We start from the raw sequence: 21406 nt of genomic DNA, 5'->3' as shown, positions 1-21406 counted from the left end.
AGTGTATTATCTCTAGCAGCACAGCACAGAGTCATGGGATAGCCCACATTAACAACCACATGACAGTTAGAACAAATTGCAAGCTGGGCATCTGCAGCAAATGTGGGGCAAAGCAAAAGCATACAAAATAGAAACTGTGAAAGCATACTGCAATCAGAGGGTTATATCAAGTCAACAACCTATTTTCTCTCTCTCTCTCTTGTACTCTCTCAAACAATCTTTATTTTTGTGCTTGAATACACCTTATTTTCAGATTCACACCCTTGATTTCTTTAGTGCTTGGTTTGTCGTTATGGAGATTTTTTCCCCCGGATTAACACTGTCACTGAACTGAGCTTGCTACTCTTTCCCCCTCCCCATGCAGACTCATACCTGTACCCAAGCTTCCATGGCCTCATGTCGGACAACGATACAGTACGACTGGGCCTGGACTTCCAGAGGATGCTCCGGATCAACCACATGCTCTACATCGCAGCCAGGTCAGTCACCACGCCTCTCAGTATTGTTCACTCATCTTCAATGCACTGGACTGCCTTACATTAACCCTGTATTGACTACTCTTCATTGAATCCCTTTGTAGTATTTCTGTCATTGTATCAGTCAACCATATTGGATAGCTCCCGTTACGTTCATATTGTCATACAGTAGGTTTATTATGTAAAAGGTTCCTCAGGCTCAGCAAGAAGCCATTCTACATCAATAAGCCTGCGTTAAAGAACTGTGTGACTGACCCTAATCAATCTAATTTAGGCCAAGAACAGGCAGCTTGGGTGTGGTGTGGTGGGATTGGGTTTCAGGGCAGAGAGGAGACATCTTCAAATGTTTTCTGACCTTTGACCTCTTACAGGGATCATGTGTTTGCTATCAGTCTCAGCGCCTCCTCTGAGCAGATCGTCCCACAACAGGTAAGCCTTATGTTGTCTCACAAACACATTGTTTACATGAGTCATGACCTCATGGGTCATAGAGTAGTGTATCATTGCAGCTGGCTGGACGTAAGAGCATTACTGGTGGTTCAATGGCTCCTACTTTTCGGCTCATCTTTTAAATATAGTTTATTTGTGTTGTTTTCTTCTTACTCAGCCGGTCTCTTCATTCAAGCAGATACGAAGCCATTTCACTTCAGACAGATATCCAATAGAAGTTATGTCGTGCACTCCTGGTTTTGAAGTGCTCTTTCTCTTCCATCTGAATCCCATTTGTCAAACACGATTGCTCTTAAATAAAAATCACTTTAAGGCCTGGTTTTGTGTTTGCTTGTCCCTATCGTATTTAGATTCATTTACAGCATGAGTCATCTCCATAAGGGACCCACTCAACATCAATGAGATCTAACGTTATTGACTTGTATTTGATTGCAGTGGAAATACATGAGCAGAATGATGTGTAGTGCAGAGAATTGTCAGAAGAGAACGTATGTTTTTTTAAAGAAGTTAGGAGAACTAACAATATGTGCATTGCATAGTACATAGTGCATTTTTTTATTTCACGTTTATTTAACCAGGCCAGTTGAGAACAAGTTCTCATTTACAACTGCGACCTGGCCAAGATAAAGCAAAGCAGTGCGACACAAACAACACAGAGTTACACATGGGATAAACAAACGTACAGTCAATAACACAATAGAAAATCCATATACAGTGTGTGCAAATGTGGTAAGATTAGGGCGGTAAGGCAATAAATAGGCCATAGTGGCGAAATAATTACAATTTAGCAATTAACACTGGAGTGATAGATTTGCAGAAGATGAATGTGCAAGTAGAGATACTGGGGTGCAAAGGGTAAAAAAATATATAATATGGGGATGAGGTAGTTGGGTGGGCTAATTACAGATGGGCTGTGTACAGGTGTAATGATCGATAAGCTGCTCTGACAGCTGATACTTGAAGTTAGTGAGGGAGATATAAGACTCCAGCTTCAGTGATTTTTGCAATTCGTTACAGTCATTGGCAGCATAGAACTGGAAGGAAAGGCAGCCAAACGAGGAGTTGGTACGGGTGGGTGCTGCTATGGTGACCAGTGAGCTGAGATAAGGCGGGGCTTTACCTAACAAAGACTTGTAGATGACCTGGAGCCAGTGGGTTTGGCGCCGAATATGAAGTGAGCTCCAGCCAACGAGAGCATACACGTCGCAGTGGTGGGTAGCATATGGGGCTTTGGTGGCAAAACGGATGGCACTGTGATAGACTGCATCCAATTTAGTAGAGTGTTGGAGGCTATTTTGTAAATGACATCGCCGAAGTCAAGGATTGGTAGGATAGTCAGTTTTACGAGGGTATATTTGGCAGCATGAGTGAAGGATGCTTTGTTGCGAAATAGGAAGCCGATTCTAGATTTAATTTTGGATTGGAGATGCTTAATGTGAGTCTGGAAGGAGAGTTTACAGTCTAACCAGACACCTAGGTATTTGTAGTTGTCCACATATTCTAGGTCAGAACCGTCCAGAGTAGTGATGCTAGACGGGCGGGCAGGTGCTGGCAGCGATCGGTTGAAGAGCATGCATTTAGTTTTACTTGCATTTACGAGCAGTTGGAGGCCACGGAAGGAGTGTTGTATGGCATTGAAGCTCGTCTGGAGGTTTGTTAACAGTGTCCAAAGAAGGGCCAGAAGTATACAGAATGGTGTCGTCTGCATAGAGGTGGATCAGAGAATCACCGGCAGCGAGAGCGACATCGTTGATGTATACAGAAAAAAGAGTCGCCCAAGAATTGAACCCTGTGGCACCCCCATAGAGACTGCCAGAGTTCCGGACAACAGGCCCTCCGATTTGACACACTGAACTCTATCTGAGAAGTAGTTGGTGAACCAGGCGAGGCAGTCATTTGAGAAGCCAAGGCTATTGAGTCTGCCGATAAGAATATGGTGATTGACAGAGTCGAAATTCTTGGCCAGGTCGATGAAGACGGCTGCACAGTATTGTCTTTTATCGATGGCGGTTATGATCTCGTTTAGGACCTTGAGTGTAGCTGAGGTGCACCCATGACCAGCTCGGAAACCAGATTGCATAGCGGAGAAGGTACGGTAGGATTCGAAATGGTCGGTGATCTGTTTGTTAATTTGGTTTTCGAAGATTTTAGAAAGGCAGGGTAGGATAGAATATAGGTCTGTAACAGTTTGGTTCTAGAGTGTCCCCCTTTGAAGAGGGGGATGACCGCAGCAGTGTTCCAATCTTTAGGGATCTCCGACAATACAAAAGGGAGGTTGAACAGGCTAGTAATAGGTGTTGCAACAATTGCGGCGGATAATTTTAGAAAGAGACGGTCCAGATTGTCTAGCCCTACTGATTTGAAGGAGTCCAGATTTTGCAGCTCTTTCAGAACATCAGCTATCAGGATTTGGGTGAAGAAGACATGGGGAGGCTTGTTGCTGTGGGGGGTGCAGAGCTGTTAACCGGGGCAGGGGTAGCCAGGTGGAAATTATGGCCAGCCGTAGAAAAATGCTGATTGAAATTCTCGATTATCGTAGATTTATCGGTGGTGACAGTGTTTCCTAGCCTCAGAGCAGTGGGCAGCTGGGAGGAGGTGCTCTTATTCTACATGGACTTTACAGTGTCCCAGAACGATTTGGAGTTTGTGCTACAGGATGCAAATGTATTTTTGAAAAAGCTAGCCTTTGCTTTCCAGACTGCCTGTGTATATTGGTTCCTAACTTCCCTGAAAAGTTGCATATCGCGGGGGCTATTCGATGCTAATGCAGTACGCCGCAGGACGTTTTTGTGCTGGTCAAGGGCAGTCAAGTCTGGAGTGAACCAAGGGCTATTTCTTAGTTATTTTTTTTTTGAATGGGGCATGCTTATTTAAGATGGTGAGGAAAGCACTTTTAAAGAATAACCAGGTATCCTCTACTGACGGAATGAGGTCAATATCCTTCCAGGATATCCGGGCCAGGTCGATTAGAAAGGCCTGCTCACTGAAGTGTTTTAGGGAGCGTTTGACAGTGATGAGGGGTGGTCGTTTTACTGCGGACGCAGGCAATGAGGCAGTGATCGCTGAGATCCTGGTTGAAGACAGCAGAGGTGTATTTAGAAGGCAAGTTGGTCAGGATGATATCTATGAGGGTGCTCGTGTTTACGGATTTAGGGTTGTACCTGGTAGGTTCCTTGATTATTTGTGTGAGATTGAGGGCATCTAGCTTAGATTGTAGGACGGCCAGGGTGTTAAGCATATTCCAGTTTAGGTCACCTAACAGTACAAACTCTGAAGATAAATGGGGGGCAATTAATTCACATATGGTGTCCAGGGCACAGCTGGGGGCTGAGGGGGGTCTATAACAAGCGGAAACAGTCAGAGACTTGTTTCTGAAAAGGTGGATTTTTAAAAGTAGAAGCTCGAACTGTTTGGGCACAGACCTGGATAGTATGGCAGAACTCTACAGACTATCTCTGCGGTAGATTGCAACTCCACCCCCTTTGGCAGTTCTATCTTGGCGGAAAATGTTGTAGTTGGGGATGGAAATTTCAGCATTTTTGGTGGCCTTCCTAAGCCAGGATTCAGACACGGCTAGGACATCAGGGTTGGTGGAGTGTGCTAAAGCAGTGAATAAAACACACTTAGGGAGGAGGCTTCGGATGTTAACATGCATGAAACCCAGGCTTTTATGGTTACGGAAGTCATCAAATGAGAGCGCCTGGGGAATAGGAGTGGAATTGGGGACTGGAATTGGGAGGAGTAGGATAAGGGTACGGCTAAAGGCTATAAGAACTGGTTGTCTAGTGCGTTGAGGACAGAGAATAAAAGGAGCAGATTTCTGGGCATGGTAGAATAGATTCAGGGCATGTACAGACAATGGTATGGTAGGATGTGAGTACAGTGGCGGTAAACCTAGGCGTTGAGTGACGATGAGAGAGGTTTCGTCTCTGGAGGCACCATTTAAGCCAGGTGAGGTCTCCGCATGTGTGTGGGGTGGGACAAAAGAGCTATCTAAGGCAAGGTGAGCGGGACTGAGGTCTCTACAGTGAAATAAAACAATAAGAACTAGCCAAGACAGCCGTAGTCAAGGCATATGCCAGGTCGCAGTTGCAAATGAGAACTTGTTCTCAACTAGCCTACCTGGTTAAATAAAGGTTAAATAAATAAAAAATATTGACAGTAGAGAGAGGCATAAAGCAATCACAGATGTTGATCAGGAGAGCTAAGACAACAACGGGTAAATGGCGATGAATGGGCAGAGCGGGTCAGTTAGGTACATACAGGACCTGAGTTTGAGGCTGGGGCCGACAGGTAAATAAAATTAGGGGCATCAGCTGTGTAGCCGAGTGATCATAGGGTCAAAAGATCAGCAATAGGTGAGTCAGGGTGGCTTTCGGTAGTCACTACTACGCTAGGCGAGCAGGGGACACCGCATTCAGAAAAGCTAGCGGGCCAGGACTAGTAGATGGTCATTGGTCATCAACCATAATACCAACCTGGCTTTCTCACCTTCCCATGCTTCTTATCTGTCTCAGAGAGCTCATTAGTGTGCGCCTGAGTCATAATCAAAAACCCACAGTATGCTTCATCATAGATCTATTCCATTTCTATGGCCCAGTTTCAGTTCTAATCCCGTCTCCTCACCAGGCCCACCATGATCCCCCACTCAGAGATACTGTATATCAAAGGCCTGGATGGGTAAAAGCAATAAATAGCTAACTCCACCCCACACTGCCAGAGGTCTAGGGGGAACTATTAGCATATTGCTGACGTCTATCCTATTTATCCTATCATATTGGATCTTCAATAGGGAAGTGAGAAGAGCCTTGGGGGAAACATTTCACTCCACTTTAAGGCCCAGAAGGGTAGCAGTTGAGTCTTGAGCCAAAAGAGGGATTTCACCTTAGTCTGGATAAATCTTATTTCCCAGCATGCCCCATGGTGTTGATGAGTTTGGAGCTCCTGCAGGGAGGACAGCGGGGTCAGCAAAACACCCTCCCAGTCAGTCGGCAGTGGAACAGTGGATCTGCACTGGTGGGCAGTGCATTAAACCACCTTCAACCAGGCAACCTTGTTAACAAGTTGATTGGTCTCTTCCTATTCACTCCACTAGTGGGGGCCCACTGGGGGGCCAATGCTAAGAGATAAGGACATCCAGGATTGCCCTGATACTAGCTATCTATGGTCATCTACTTCCCATAGGAATGCATTGCAGATTCCTTTCTTATTCCTTGATCTTCTTGTTGGTCTAATTATCCATAGAGATGTCTTGTTGTTAAGAAGTACAGGTGGATTGGGATGGATTGTATGGGAGATGGATTGTAGAGGAACAATAATTTTTAGTTGCACGCTGACAAGGTTAGACACAGCTCCTCGTGTGTTTCAGATGTTTGTTTGTCAGAAGCTTATTTGAACTTGATGAGATTTTCATTATAGCTGTCTCCTAATAGCATTTGAATGGCTGGGTGAAAAAAGGGTCTCTTTCTTGCTCTGACAGTTGGTTGTCTGTCTGTGTGTTGCAGAAATTGACTTGGAAGACAAAAGATGTGGATAAATGCACAGTGAGGGGGAAGAACAGCGTGAGTATCTCTCTCCCTTTCTTTCTCTCTGTGTCTCGCTCTCCCACTGTCTGGTCTGCGATGTGGGAGGGTAGTACTAACAATAGCATAGATTGCTTATCAAAATCAGCGCCACAGGTATCTGTAGTTCCAGAACCAGTCTCTGGCACAAGCAGTGTCAGCCTCCCAGAGCTCTAGTGAAACCATAGAGATCAGCACAGGGATTATGGTAATGACAAGAATAGGAACAGAAGTATGACTGAGAAGGAGGTTGTGTGTATGTGTGTGTGCGCCCTTAGCAAAATGCCATTCAGTGCTTAATAAGCTGTGCAATGACACTGCAGGTGGGGTGATAACACCAGCAGCCAGTAGTCACATTGCCGTCCTCTGAAACCCAGCTGTTTCCCTTTGACAGGATGAGTGCTACAACTACATCAAAGTTCTGGTCCCACGCAACGACGAGACGCTATTTGCCTGCGGGACCAACGCCTTTAACCCCACCTGCCGCAACTACAAGGTAGGACACCACACCTCTGTCACCTTTCTATCTAAAGCCCCCAGCTCCATACCCAGCACTGTTCTGAAACATAACAGCTGGGGTAAATAAGCTTAGTTTAAAAAATGTGTTAGCATGGGGAGGTTTAGCGGTTAAGGGCATTGCATTCAGAGCATATGCCTCTACAGGTGTTGACACCCTGACTTTCTCCTAACTTTTTGTGAGAAAAAAGTGTCCTCTCTTTATCTACAGTATAAAATCATCAAGTCGACATTGTCGTGCACAGATAGACCCCTATAGCGCTCCAGATTGCAGAACCACTTCAAAGGAGTTCTGCTATCCTGGATGTTGATGGAGAAACATGTTGACTCAACCGAGGTTGGCAGCAGTCTGTTGACTGAACACAGATCCAGGATGATAATAACAGTCTTTATTTACACATCTGAGGAATAAACTGCAACCGCAGATGATTTGAGATCATGTCATCCACTGAGAGAGAGAGTGGGGGAGAGAGGAGAGAGTGGGGGAGAGAGGAGAGAGTGGGGGAGAGAGGAGAGAGTGGGGGAGAGAGGAGAGAGTGGGGGAGAGAGGAGAGAGTGGGGGAGAGAGTGGGGGAGAGAGAGAGAGTGGGGGAGAGAGAGAGAGTGGGGGAGAGAGGAGAGAGTGGGGGAGAGAGGAGAGAGTGGGGGAGAGAGGAGAGAGTGGGGGAGAGAGAGAGAGTGGGGGAGAGAGAGAGAGTGGGGGAGAGAGAGAGAGTGGGGGAGAGAGGAGAGAGTGGAGGAGAGAGTGGGGGAGAGAGAGAGAGTGGGGGAGAGAGAGAGAGTGGGGGAGAGAGGAGAGAGTGGGGGAGAGAGAGAGAGTGGGGGAGAGAGTGGGGGAGAGAGGAGAGAGTGGGGGAGAGAGGAGAGAGTGGGGGAGAGAGGAGAGAGTGGGGGAGAGAGAGAGAGTGGGGGAGAGAAAGAGAGTGGGGGAGAGAGAGAGAGTGGGGGAGAGAGGAGAGAGTGGGGGAGAGAGAGAGAGTGGGGGAGAGAGAGAGAGTGGGGGAGAGAGGAGAGAGAGAGTGGGGGAGAGAGGAGAGAAAGAGTGGGGGAGAGAGGAGAGAAAGAGTGGGGGAGAGAGAGAGTGGGGGAGAGAGAGAGTAGGGAGGGGGGAGAGAAAACAAAACATGCCTGAAAACTAGAGTCAGAATCCCAGGGGAGCCACTACTTTAGTTCCATAAAGGAACTCACGCCACCTACTCTCCATGGCTATCTGACTGCTCAAATGATTAACAACCTTAAGTGTGCCAGAGAGAGATGTCGGCTAAGTGGAAACATACAATAGGAAAATAGCGATACGTTAATTGTGACAACGGTGCATAGATAGACTCATACTCCCCAGGATGTCTACCAATACAAAAGAAGTCTGGTTGAGCTGAGATGACATCACGGTTCTGGGCAATGATTCACAGTGTGCTTTTTGGAAGAGGGGATGTAACGTCTACAGTCTGAGAAAAACCAGGAGCGATGACTACCTGGAGAACTGGGAATAGTGTGCTGAAGTGTAAATCATATCATGCAATCTGTCTGCAGCATTCCTTGGAAAGACTGAGGAGGGCAGTGGGGTCAGGAGAGGGTGTGTTAGGGTGAAGGGGATTGGATTGTGGGTGTGGACGGGTGGAACATGTTTTACTTTGCACAGAGTGCATTTTCCATGTAAATTGATCGCCACAAAACACTCTGCCCAATGAGCCAGCTGGATCAAAGACAGGGGTTGTGTGGCCAGGTGGTAGCTAGACCAGGAAGTGAAAACCTGTAGCCTCTAGTCTAAATCACACTGTACTGTAGTACTGAAGCCCCAGAACCATGGTTTAGCAGACAGATCAGAGATGTAACAGCCACAGTAACATTGGTGGATTTCTCACTTAGAGAGTGTACCTATAGGGAACACTGAGCAGTGACACAGCATTAAATATAAACACAGATGTTGACAGCTGTCACTGTGTGTGTTTGTGAAGGTAGCTGTTTGCTGGAGTGTGCTGGAGCTGCCGGGAATGACCTCCTCCGGGTTGCATTCTGCACCCCCCCCACCACAGCGGGATTCACACATATTGTCTGAGCCGAGGTTTACGACCTTGTTAACGGTGGGGCAAGAATAGCTGCTAAAGATCTGTGGTTAGGAGATACTGTCTCCTCACAGTGCTGCCAGAGTAGCAGCCATAGCACAGGCTGACAGGAGTGTTACTCCTGACCTTTTGACTTCACTGTTGTTACAATGCAGTGTAAAACGTACTAAATAAAAGGTATCTTTATGACACGTGTTCCTATTTATTCATCAGGATTGACTAGAGGCACGTTCTGTCCATGACTTTAAGGGGTCGACTTTATAACTTGGCAGTTAGCAGTAAAGCTAACCTGATATAAAACAGAACAATACTCAAGTTTGGTCTGAAATTGATTTTTCAGTAAGGGGAAAACAGTCAACTTAACAACTGCAAACACTGACCTAGTTATTTTAGTTGAGGTTTTTCAATATAAGCTCCTTGGAGTTATTTTGTTTTAGTTACACTCCTATAAATAGCTTTATGAAGTACCCCCTTCCCTCTCTGAGTCCCCTCTTCTCTCTCTTCCCTCTCTCTCCCAGATGTCCACACTGGAACAGGATGGTGAGGAGGTGGTGGGTCAGGCCCGCTGTCCCTTTGAGTCTCGCCAATCCAACGTCGGCCTCTTCGCTGGTGAGTTGCTCTGGACAGAGACAGAGAGACAGCAACTTGATCAGTAAACCTGCCCTCAATCTTGCCAATTTGCCAGTGACATTTAGACATAGTTCACACAGTGTTATTGAGAGCAGCACAGACCCTACATCAAATGTAGCCATGAGATGAAAATACACATTGGGAGGCATGGGTTTCTAGTCTTCATTGCAATTGTGTTCATTTGAAAAAAGCAAACCTTTCTTAAATTAGAGATTTTGTTCCTCTCAGGTGGTGATTTCTACTCGGCCACCATGACAGACTTCCTGGCAAGTGATGCAGTAATTTACCGTAGTCTGGGAGAGAGCAGCCCGGTGCTTCGTACCGTGAAGTACGACTCCAAATGGCTACGAGGTGAGCACCTGGCCTTGGCCTTAGGTCTTAATTTGAACCAACTTGTGAATTTACCTTTAGAATCTTACTCAAAATCTTCCTCAAATATCATTATCTATTTGTATGCAGTATTTCATTCTAAATCAAAGTGTGGTACCCACATGAGTGATGCTTCCTACCAAAACACTGACTGCCTAATGCTTAACTGTTGTGACTACCAAGTAGTACAGTCAGTGTTACTGTTTCATATTTCTCCCTTTTGTCTCCTCAGAGCCTCATTTCCTCCATGCCATTGAGTACGGGAACTACGTGTACTTCTTCTTCAGTGAGATTGCTGTGGAGTACACCACACTTGGCAAGGTAAGAGAGTTGTAGTTCAATACTACAGAAGGGGGTGGTAGGTAGCCCAGCGGCTAATGACCTGTAGACGAAAGGTGGCCGGTTCGATTCCCGGGACGGGCGCTGGGAAAAAGGGTACAATTGATCTGGCAAATAGAGGGCTGCTGGGTTCTCATCCTCAAGACATTCCCCTACCGTTGGGCCCTTGAGCAAGACCCTTTACCCCATAGATTCGATTTCCGCGACCCCATGAAAATCTAATTAGCATAATAATAAAAAATCCCCTTCAAAATCAGTCAGTTTAAGCTAGAGATATGTTTTTTTGCATTGGATGCGTCTCAATCCACCGCATCCGCTGATGTCGCACTTTCACATCTGCAGGGAAAGTTGGCAGTGCTAGAGTGGTGTTTGTCAGACCAATCAATCTTCTCACAAAAACATCTGTAGCATTCGACAAACTATTATGGAAAGATGAGACTCTCACGAACACAATAGTGTTCTCTGTTTTGCTGTACGGCCCCCACAAGCGTCTTGGGACTCGTCTGATGTCGGTACAGCCGACCTGCCAACTTCTGTCTGTAACGTCCGAACAGTTTCGTTTACACACTAATATGACCGCTCTGTGGAAAGGTGAGTTACTCACAAATACGTACATGTCCGTTGTTTTGCTCCAGGACGCCGACAAGCCTCAAGACTCATCTGAAAATCACCCTGTACCAGTAAAAAGTAATCAGTAATCTACACACAATACGCCATAATGACGAAGCAAATACAGTTTTTTTTTATATTTTTGATAATGTATAAAAAATACAATAAAAATGAAATACCTTATTTGCATAAATATTCAGACCCTTTACTCAGTACTTTGTTGAAGCACCTTTTAGCAGTGATTATAGCCTTGACTCTTCTTGGGTATGACGCTACAAGCTTGGCACACCTGTATTTGGGGAGTTTCTCCCATTCTTCTCTGCAGATCCTCTCAAGCTTTGTCAGGTTGGATGGGGAGCATCGCTGCACAGCTATTTTCAGGTCTCTGCAGAGATGTACTTTGCTCCGTTCATTTTTCACTCGATCCTGACTAGTCTCCCAGTCCCTGCCGCTGAAAAACATCTCCACAGCATGATGCTGCCTCCACCATGGTTCACCGTAGGGATGGTATTGGCCAGGTGATGAGCGGTGCCTGGTTTCCTCCAGACGCTTGGCATTCAGACCAAGGAGTTCAATCTTGGTTTCATCCGACCAGAGAATCTTGTTTCTCCTGGTCTGAGAGTCCTTTAGGTGCCCTTTAGAAAACTCCAAGTGGGCTGTCATGTGCCTTTTACTAAGGAGTGGCTTCCGCCTGGCCACTCTACCAGAAAGGCCTGATTGATGGAGTGCTACAGAGATTTCTACAGAGGAACTCTGGAGCTCTGTCAGAGTGACCATCGGGTTCTTGGTCACCTCCCTGACCAAGGCCCTTCTCTCCGATTGCTCACTGTCTTCTTGACCTTCAATACTACAGAAAGGTTTTGGTACCCGTCCCCAGATCTGTGCCTAGACACAATCCTGTCTCGGAGCTCTACGGACAATTCCTTCGACCTCATGGCTTGGTTTTTGCTCTGACATCATCCACTGTCAACTGTGGACCTTATATAGACAGGTGTTTGCCTTTCCAAATCATGTCCAATCAATTTTATTTTGAGGAACGACGTCCAGTAACGCTGTAGAACCCTGGGAGAACGTCCGCTGTCTGGGGGGGTTAAGAAGACAGAACTTCTGTTGTTCACTGTAACATATGAACAATAATGTTGTATTGAATAGGCTGCAATGTAATGTCATGTGAAACAGTGTAATGTCATGTCACTGTGTTCTGTTACTGAATGAACATTCAGGATTGGAAAATCCTATAAAATCGAACCTTTCTCCATTCTCTCTTTCCCCCTCAGGTTGTGTTCTCCAGAGTGGCTCGTGTATGTAAGAACGACAACGGAGGTTCTCCCAGGGTTCTAGAGCGTTACTGGACGTCGTTCCTTAAAGCGCGGCTCAACTGCTCGGTGCCGGGCGATTCCTTCTTCTACTTTGACGTTCTGCAGTCGCTGACCAACGTGCTGCAGATCAATCACAGACCAGCCGTGCTGGGGGTCTTCACTACACAGGCCAACAGGTCAGTCACAGTACCAAGCGGCAACATTACAGACGGCCATACAGATATACAGTACATACTCATACAATGAGTATGAGGTTTTACTGTACCTCTTCTTCTAAAAAATATAAAGAAAAAAAGATCATGTTCACATTTGCAATATCATAACCCTTGATATTATATATTTTTAAAAGCCTATTTTATAAGATTGTTGTTTAAGGTCCTTTACAACCCTGGGCAGCAGTCTTGAATGCTTTATAGCTATACAATCCATTATAACCTGGGTTAATATGGGCCTTTCCAATGACAGATGTCTCTGTTGTTTTCCTCATCAGTATCACAGGCTCGGCAGTATGTGCATTCTACATGGATGACATTGAGAAGGCCTTCAATGGGAAGTTCAAGGAGCAGAGGAACAGTGAGTCAACCTGGACGCCCGTGCCTGAGGAGCAGGTACCCAAACCCAGGTAAGACCAACACATATGAGTGGGAACTTTGACAGCCTCAGTCCAGACATATTTACTTTATTCCAGTGTAAACACTGTCAACAAATGTTTGCATCTACAATATCATATTCCCTCAGCGTGAGTTCTTAGTAAATCTAGCCCAGTGACTTTGAAACTCCACTGACTAGCTTCTTCTCCTCCTCTCTGTCTCACAGACCAGGCTGCTGTGCCGGTGACGGCTCTGCTGCTGCCTACAAGTCGTCCACGACCTTCCCCGACGACACCCTGACCTTCATCAAGAACCACCCCCTGATGGACGAGGCGGTTCCCTCCGTCAACCACCGGCCCTACTTCACACGCACAACCAGCAGGTAGCTACAGCAGCAGGGTGGATGGAGGGATGAAAAGATAAAAGGGAAAATTGATGGGTATAAAACTATTTAATCGATCTCCTTGGTGAAATAGATAACAGTTGGTCCCTTGTATCAACATGAAAAGCCCTTTAAATATAAAAGTTAGACGCAGTCAGGATGGGGTTTTCCAAAACACCACATCAAAGATCGACACAAGCAGGATAGGGCCTCCCCAAATTATAGATCCAGCCAGAAGGGGGTCTGTGAAAAGCTGAAAAGCGCATCAACTAAAGACAACATCCGGATGTGGTCTACCAGACTAACACAGGAAATAGCTCCAGTGGCTCATTAGAAGCCCAGCCATGTAGCGGTGCTGAATGTAGAGTGGGTGTCAGAGGGCTGTCAGACAGCCCCCTAGCTCGATCCCCTGCCGTGACTTACGTGGTGAAGCCGAGCCAGTCTGACAGACAACCAGGCGTCTTCACACAGCGGAGGGAGGGCACGCTGTCTGTCTCACATCTGCCTCCAAACGTCACATCTGCTTCAGAACTCTCCCGAGACGAGTTGAACAATGGAACTTCAACGATGAATGCATCACTTTGTTGAGTCATTTAGCTAGCGTAGTGCTAGTCAGTGTGATGTTCTGAGTAAACATGTCGTCAACTTGTGTGGGACTGAAGGAAAGTTGAGAGCAGCTGTACAATGGTTTTACTTACAATAGTGTCCTGCATAATCTTACACAGTGGGGTCACGTTGCAGTGCATGGACACACTCTGACAATAATTCACATCTTTAATTGCAAATGCTTAGTCTCTTCGGAGGTATCATCATGTTAACCCCGAACCACAACCCTGTTGTTGTGTCCACCCAGGTTCAAGTTGACCCAGCTAGCAGTGGATACGTCTGCTGGGCCCTATAAGAACCACACGGTGCTGTTCCTGGGGAGCGAGGACGGCAGGGTACTAAAGATCCTGGCCAGCACCCATCTCAACGCCTCCTTCAGCACACAGCTACTGGAGGACATCGATGTCTACAACCCCACCAAGTCAGCCTCCCTTTCTCCATTCTCTTTCAGATATATGATACAAACTATTTGTTTTATAATACAGTGCACTCCTCTCATAACATTCACTTTTATTGGTTCAGCAACAAACAGATGTATGTGATGCTTTCAAGACGACTCCACTGTAATAAGACGGAGATATGTGTTGTGGGGCTGTTAGTACATATCCTGAAAAGCTTTTGAACTCCTCTCTCATTTGCATAGTCTCCCAGGATGCTGCTGTTGTCACCATCCATCAGCATAAATTTAGGAAATAATGAGTCGTGTTTGTTGTTTCCCCTTTCCTAGATGTAACGTCCGCGGAGAGGACAGACGGGTTCTGGGATTGGAGCTGGACAGGGAACATCACACCCTGTTTGTGGCCTTCTCCAGCTGTGTGATCCGAGTACCTCTGAGCCGCTGCAACGACTACGGCTCCTGCAAGGAGTGAGTGATACCCAGTCTATTATATAGAGCTAGTATTGCGCTGTTAACAGTTGCCAAGTGTATGTTAATATAATGCAGTGGAATTCCATTGTTCATGTGTTTGCTGCTATAGAGGCTTCCTTCCCCCGGTGCTACTATGGTGATGTGAAGTTACACATGTGTGACTTACAATCAATCAGCAGCAGGGTGGTATCGTTTATGCCAAATTGTAAATATGCTGTATGCAACAGACTATATTCAAAATTTGAATCACCAAGAGTTTAGAAGCTGACGTTGTTATGAGTGAAGTGAAAAGGGCTTCCTTGCAGTCAGAGCAACTGCTGTGATTTCTTTTGTCAGGGTTGTTTTTGTCCGAGCTATTGTACTCCACAATCTTGTGTCCTATTTTGGGGTTGTGGAGGAATGTTCCCCACCGCCTCTACCCAACCTCCCAAGAAAAACATTTGTATTAAATTTGAACAGGGGTGTGTATCCCCCATAGCATGCTAAACCCTCATTGTGAGCCTTAGAGAAGTGCTCAACAGCATCCCTGTTGAGGGACGCACAAATTGGAACCAGCTGATTGGCGGCAGGCCAACCCACGGCCAGGGTTTCAACGCGACGAGGAGAAGGATAGGACCTGCTCACTTTAGAGGGCTTAAAGCCCCTCCATCGCTGGATCCCGCTGAAACAGCCCAGCGCACATCAACCAGGGATTAGGGGCCCCTTAAGCCCCATGATGCTTTGCAGGGGTCAGGTTTCAGGCCCATATCCTCCTCTCCACACTCTCCATCTGTCTGCCTCCAAATTAGGTTTGGCTGGTTTGGTCTGTCTCTCCACCTTACTGTAGCCTCTATCTTGCACAAAGCAAAACCATTTTTCTATCTCTCGCTCTCGCTGCAGCTGCTGTTTCTATTAGGTTTCAGAAATGGATATGGTTCAGACAGCAGAAACACATTGAATGAAATATATAGAGAAAAGAGAGTTAGTGAAAAAGATGGCAAAGAGAGATATCAAAAGTTGTGACATTCTCAACCCTCTGACCCACACAATGTTCATAACATTTTTATTTCCCCCCTTTTTAGTTATTTAAGCACAAAAGTTTTTAAAAATTTGTCACATTTGCATCTGTTTTCATCACAGTGCTGGATTAATGAGAACCCCTAGAATAGGTCAGCTGTAACCCCACAGACCAGGGGTGATATTCTCAGTAAAGAACAGAAAATCAGCAAAACAGGACAAGCCACAGGTAGGGAGGAGACATCATGTATTTACACCACAGAGAGAGGAGAGACATGGTGGACCTTTCTTCCAGACAGACAGTTTCTAATGAGTGGTTCCATACAGAGCTATAAATATATACACAGCTCTAGTGGTCCATAGGTGAGAGGAACACCTGTGTCTTCATCGTGTCCTGACAGGCACAGAGAAAAGGAGCCAGCAGGAATGCTTCAAGTCTCCCCTACAGATAGGGGTCATTACCTTTAACTCTGACATGTTGTCAATGCTGGTCTGGTGGGGACCCCTCCACCCTCCCACTCTACACGGCCCTCTGAATTGTAAACCATGTTGAGCATGACTGACCTAACTCTCAGTCCTCCTCTCTGGCTCCCTACATCTCTTCTACATACTGGCCTGTTAGTTGGGCTGTGTCACTGAGTCCCTGTCCAAGACTGCCTCTGGCTACCAGACACCCAGGGGGCTTTCACCAAACACTGCTGTCTGCAGCCTCACAGACTGACAGCCAGTCACACTACATTGACCATCTCTCATATTCATCTCTGCCTCTTTCTGAGCTCCTAGATAGGAGAGTTACAAGCTAGGTTCACCCGGCAGTTGAAAAAATGAAATGGCAGGTTTTTTCTGAGGTAAAATGACACCCTGGCCTGATCTGTTTTACTTCGTCTGGTGTGACTGTGGCCTGTGATGTTAATGAGACACTCCAGAATATGGGGGTGTTGATAGGTGAATAGGTATCACATATCACTTCAGGTCATGCCTCACCAAAGAGTCTTCATTAAAATATGTATTTGGTCTCTATTACTTTTTGATAGTGTTCACACACCGAAATCTGACTGTCTGTCTGTCTCGCAGGAGCTGTCTGTCCTCGAGGGACCCTTACTGCGTGTGGCAGAGGACGGGGAGCTGTGCTATGGTGGTGCCCGGATTCAGGTACGTCACAGACGCTGCATAAGCACCACCCCACCACGCAGACAATCATAAGAGATTAGGTTTAGAGGCCAAGTACCAAACCCATCCCTAGCCCCTACTCTTTGGTCCTGGTTTTGTTGAGTACTATGTGTCAAATATTACTGTTGAGTCTTCGATCAGAAAAATAACATTTTGCTGACAATTTATCAACATCAAATGGCCATATGATCTTGCATGAAACATACAGTAAATGAATGAAGTAGCAGTAGCCTCATAGTACTCTGCATACCACTTCCTTGTATGCTTTCAATAATCAATACCTAATCTGGTTTGACTTGCCCAGATTGTCAACGTGATGAATACGGCCTCTAAATTACAGTAAAAACATTGGTCTGTCGGCTCCATTTCACATATAGGACGAGCATCCATCTTGTTTATTTCTAAGTGGTGGACATACATCACGTCTGCAATCACTCGGAAATGAAACCCCAGATACCCGCTTGGAGGGGTCATGCGTCACTCTGGGGTGGGACTGAAAGGCATCGATCAAAATGACCTCAATGTAATTTACTGATCCATTCTGATGAACTGGAAGGAAGCCATTTGACACTTAGAGCTATCGACTGGCTCAGCGTCAGCACCAAGCAGGGTGTGTGTGTGCAAACAAAAAGCCAATCAATTCCTCTGTCTGAGTCTCCCTCCTGACCCACTGTCTTTCTCTTTCTGCACTGTAGCATGGAATCGAAAGTAATGCTCAGCTGGGTGGATTTCAATCATGTTGTGTGTACCTCACTGTCTTCCGAACAGAGGGAGTGAGGGAGGGAAGGAGAGAGGTAGAGGAGGAGATGCAGTAGAATACACTATTTCATCTCCTATGTTGCCTCCTGACACTCAGGAACTGGGCTGTCACTGTTTCTCGGATTTTCAGTGTGGCATTAAATCACCTGCTGTTGGTATTCACCTCTGCAAACATGGGCTGTAAACTTAGTGTGGATGGGTGGACAGGCATCACAGTAAAGGCAGCTGCCACTATCCTAATAGTCATATGGACTGCTTCAAATTGATTATTCTGCTGGGGATTGACTTATTGCATATCCTGTGATTGGCCACCCATGGGTTTTATTTGCCATAGCTTCACAGCCAGAGGTTAATGGAAGATTCCAAAAGTGTGTATGTGTGTGTGCGGCGGTGTGTACGTGCTGGGCAGGTAATCAGAATTGGACTGAGGCTTGATTTATCACGTTTTTAACCAGCGGGACAGTGCCATGCAGCAAGCCAATGGAGTGGAACCGAAGAGATTGGCAAATATTATACATGCAGTCAGTAGAGCTATTACGCTGTGCCTGCTCTGTCCACGTCAGAGAGAGCGAGAAAGAGTTGATATGGTGTGAAATAGTCAGAACCCGAGCATGGCCATGCCTCCAGAACAGATGCAACAGCTCATAAAGGCTGTAATGGGGCTGGACCGGAGAGCAACGGGGGACACCCCCCCTTCTCTCTCCTCCCTTACTCTCTCGCTCCAGAGGTGGCATAAATTCTGTCGGATGCTTTTTGGGGGGGGGGGGGTTGAGCCAGAGGTGAACCGTTTCCATGGTTTCCTGTCTCTCTCCCATCACTGTCAACGCCTGGGGACATGGCGTGCCAAAGAGGCCAGTCTAGGTCTCTCTCCATGGCTCTTTCTCTCACACTCCCAGAAGAAAGAAATACATTAATAGAACAGACAGAAAGGGAATGGAGGCATATGGTAATACTGGTTACTAGTTGTGGTCCACACACACGGACACACAATCACGCAAAATCCCCCCAGGCCGACCTATTCACTCACAAGCAAACCCACTCTGCTGTGGTAATACAACTAATGCTATCGGCTGTCAGTGGGCCAACTGCTGAGCATAGAAAGATAAGTGAAGTTATTATTTCTCTGAGTTTATTATTTCTCCCCTCTGAATTCCACGTTTTATTTTTTCACTCTTGATTTGCTCACTGGGTCTGTATTCACTCATCTAGGCCTGCTTTTCATTTAGATGTAATTTGTTTTTGGCCGCACCTGGAAAGTCTGTGTGTGTGTTTGCATATGTGTGAATGTTCATGAGTATTTATATCTGTTATTTTCTTTGATTGCCTGTTCAGTCGATACTGCGTTGTAGAAGATTCAGTGCCATTGATGTTATGTTCTGCTTGACTAAGGGGCCACTCACTCCACTGTGCATCAACGCAATCACATTACTCACCAGGGGGAATGCATGATTTCTGAATGTGTACAAGCCTTTGATTCATAGAAGAAGGATGTCCAAGAAAGTGTCCAATGCACTGGAGCACAACCAAATGTAAATAAATACTAGAGGTACTAAATGTCTTACAAGAATGCAGTGTTTATTTTGCTATATAAGAGAAAAAGTGGAGAACTAGAGAATCATCATGGGTGCAGCTGGTGGTGAAACAACATTCTAGCTAGATGATAGCACCTCGACACATCCATTTGAATTTGGACTCAGGTGAATTAACAAAACAGTCAGCCTGACCTTGCAGAGACTAAACCAATTAAATGGTTTTCTTTTGCAGCACAATTTATTTAAGTCTTTGTCATCAACAGAACCATTTTGGAAAGCTTGACAATGTACCCAATTAATGAAAGCGGAGGTTGTGTTTAAATGGTGAAAGAGGAATGACACATACACGCTGACAGGCCGTTTTGTCCTCTTCTGTTTTTTGTTTTTCCTCAGGGGCGGATTTGAGCAGGATGTGGAGAACGGCTACCCTCACTACCCAGACAGCTGCCACGGTAAGGTGGACCAATCATCTGTTCTTAATGGCTCTCCACTACTGGCACAGAGCCATCATAAAAGCTCTTTCATAACAAGCGGAGCTTATCAAGTGCGTTTAATTGTCCAAAATGATACAGAAAAAGTGATTACCATACTTGGGGAATGATATTACAATGAAATTAATCAGCAACTCAATACAAGTATAAGTAGCCTGTCATCTCCTAGCTGAAGAGAGTACCCCAGTGGGAATTTTGCTCTCAATTTTCCCCTGCAGATGGTCACGTTAAACAAGCAGTCAATTATACATTTAACTAAAAACAGTTTGAGTATTTAACCACTACTCAGACTTACACAATGTACTGTTCTGTCAATATGTCTGTTGCTTCCCTTTTCTTCTCTAGACGTCCTGGCGACCACACGCAAGCAAAGCACTCTTGCTGATTCAGCATATGGTCAGTTGACATTTCTTTATCCTCTATTTTTAAAGCTTGTCGAACTGCCTGAGGTTGTTAGCAAACAGGCTAATGCTAGCAACGCCTGGTAAGCAACATCTCTATTCCCCATTTTTTGAACTTGTTATGCAACATGAGTAGTTCAGGAACATTTGTTGCAGAGAACACCACCTCTCTCACACAAACAGCTATCTTTAACATTGTAGCTGTTGTCCAAAGCTAGTCCTGGCAGCAGCACCAGCATGGTTGTTTAACAGGCTAGCAGCGCCAGTGGCCAAGCTGCCTACTTCCCTTTATCAAGGAGAATCATCATCCCTGTAACGCTCCATTACTCCCCACTGCCTGCCCATAGAGCAGGGTGGCTACAGAGCTCAGTGGCTGGCAGCAGGCGCTAAAGCACATTGCTAGCGCTCTCAGCTGAGATGTATTATTTTTTCTTTATTTGATTTATTTCACCTTTATTTAACCAGGTAGGCAAGTTGAGAACAAGTTCTCATTTACAATTGCGACCTGGCCAAGATAAAGCAAAGCAGTTCGACACATACAACAACACAGAGTTACACATGGAGTAAATCAAACATACAGTCAATAATACAGTAGAAAAATAAGTCTATATACAATGTGAGCAAATGAGGTGAGATAAGGGAGGTAAAGGCAAAAAAAAGGCCATGGTGGCGAGGTAAATACAATATAGCAAGTAAAACACTGGAATGGTAGATTTGCAGTGGAAGAATGTGCAAAGTAGAAATATAAATAATGGGGTGCAAAGGAGCAAAATAAATAAATAAATACAGTAGGGGAAGCGGTAGTTGTTTGGGCTAAATTATAGATGGGCAATGTACAGGTGCAGTAATCTGTGAGCTGCTCTGACAGCTGGTGCTTAAAGCTAGTGAGGGAGATAAGTGTTTCCAGTTTGAGATTTTTGTAGTTCGTTCCAGTCATTGGCAGCAGAGAACTGGAAGGAGAGGCGGCCGAAGGAGGAATTGGCTTTGGGGGTGACCAGAGAGATATACCTGCTGGAGCGCGTGCTAGAGGTGGGTGCTGCTATGGTGACCAGCGAGCTGAGATAAGGGGGGACTTTACCGAGCAGGGTCTTGTAGATGACCTGGAGCCATTGGGTTTGGCGACGAGTATGAAGCGAGGGCCAGCCAACGAGAGCGTACAGGTCGCAGTGGTGGGTAGTATATGGTGCTTTGGTAACAACACGACACTGTGATAGACTGCATCCAATTTATTGAGTAGAGTATTGGAGGCTATTTTGTAAATGACATCGCCGAAGTCGAG

At 45.8% G+C, this 21406-nt stretch overlaps 1 protein-coding gene across 6 annotated transcripts in view; it reads left to right on the top strand.

Annotated features, from left to right (window-relative positions):
- The window catches only part of LOC139564013 (semaphorin-6D-like), a 151345-nt gene that overhangs the window by 109410 nt on the left and 20529 nt on the right, over positions 1-21406 (top strand). For all 6 annotated transcript variants that reach the window (XM_071383145.1, XM_071383148.1, XM_071383147.1 and 3 more), the window contains 15 exons: positions 365-479; positions 848-905; positions 6431-6487; positions 6882-6983; positions 9585-9675; positions 9925-10047; positions 10298-10386; positions 12291-12508; positions 12823-12954; positions 13149-13304; positions 14158-14331; positions 14638-14775; positions 16849-16926; positions 19629-19687; positions 20072-20122. In XM_071383145.1, coding sequence (XP_071239246.1) covers positions 365-479; positions 848-905; positions 6431-6487; positions 6882-6983; positions 9585-9675; positions 9925-10047; positions 10298-10386; positions 12291-12508; positions 12823-12954; positions 13149-13304; positions 14158-14331; positions 14638-14775; positions 16849-16926; positions 19629-19687; positions 20072-20122 — 1641 coding nt within the window. The remainder of the gene's footprint in view (positions 1-364; positions 480-847; positions 906-6430; positions 6488-6881; positions 6984-9584; positions 9676-9924; positions 10048-10297; positions 10387-12290; positions 12509-12822; positions 12955-13148; positions 13305-14157; positions 14332-14637; positions 14776-16848; positions 16927-19628; positions 19688-20071; positions 20123-21406) is intronic.

This window comes from Salvelinus alpinus, chromosome 35 (genome assembly GCF_045679555.1).
Source record: "Salvelinus alpinus chromosome 35, SLU_Salpinus.1, whole genome shotgun sequence".
In the NCBI taxonomy this organism is placed as follows: Eukaryota; Metazoa; Chordata; class Actinopteri; order Salmoniformes; family Salmonidae; genus Salvelinus; species Salvelinus alpinus.
The sequence above is the reverse complement of the archived record's forward strand: the minus strand, read 5'-3'. Positions and strand labels throughout refer to the sequence as shown.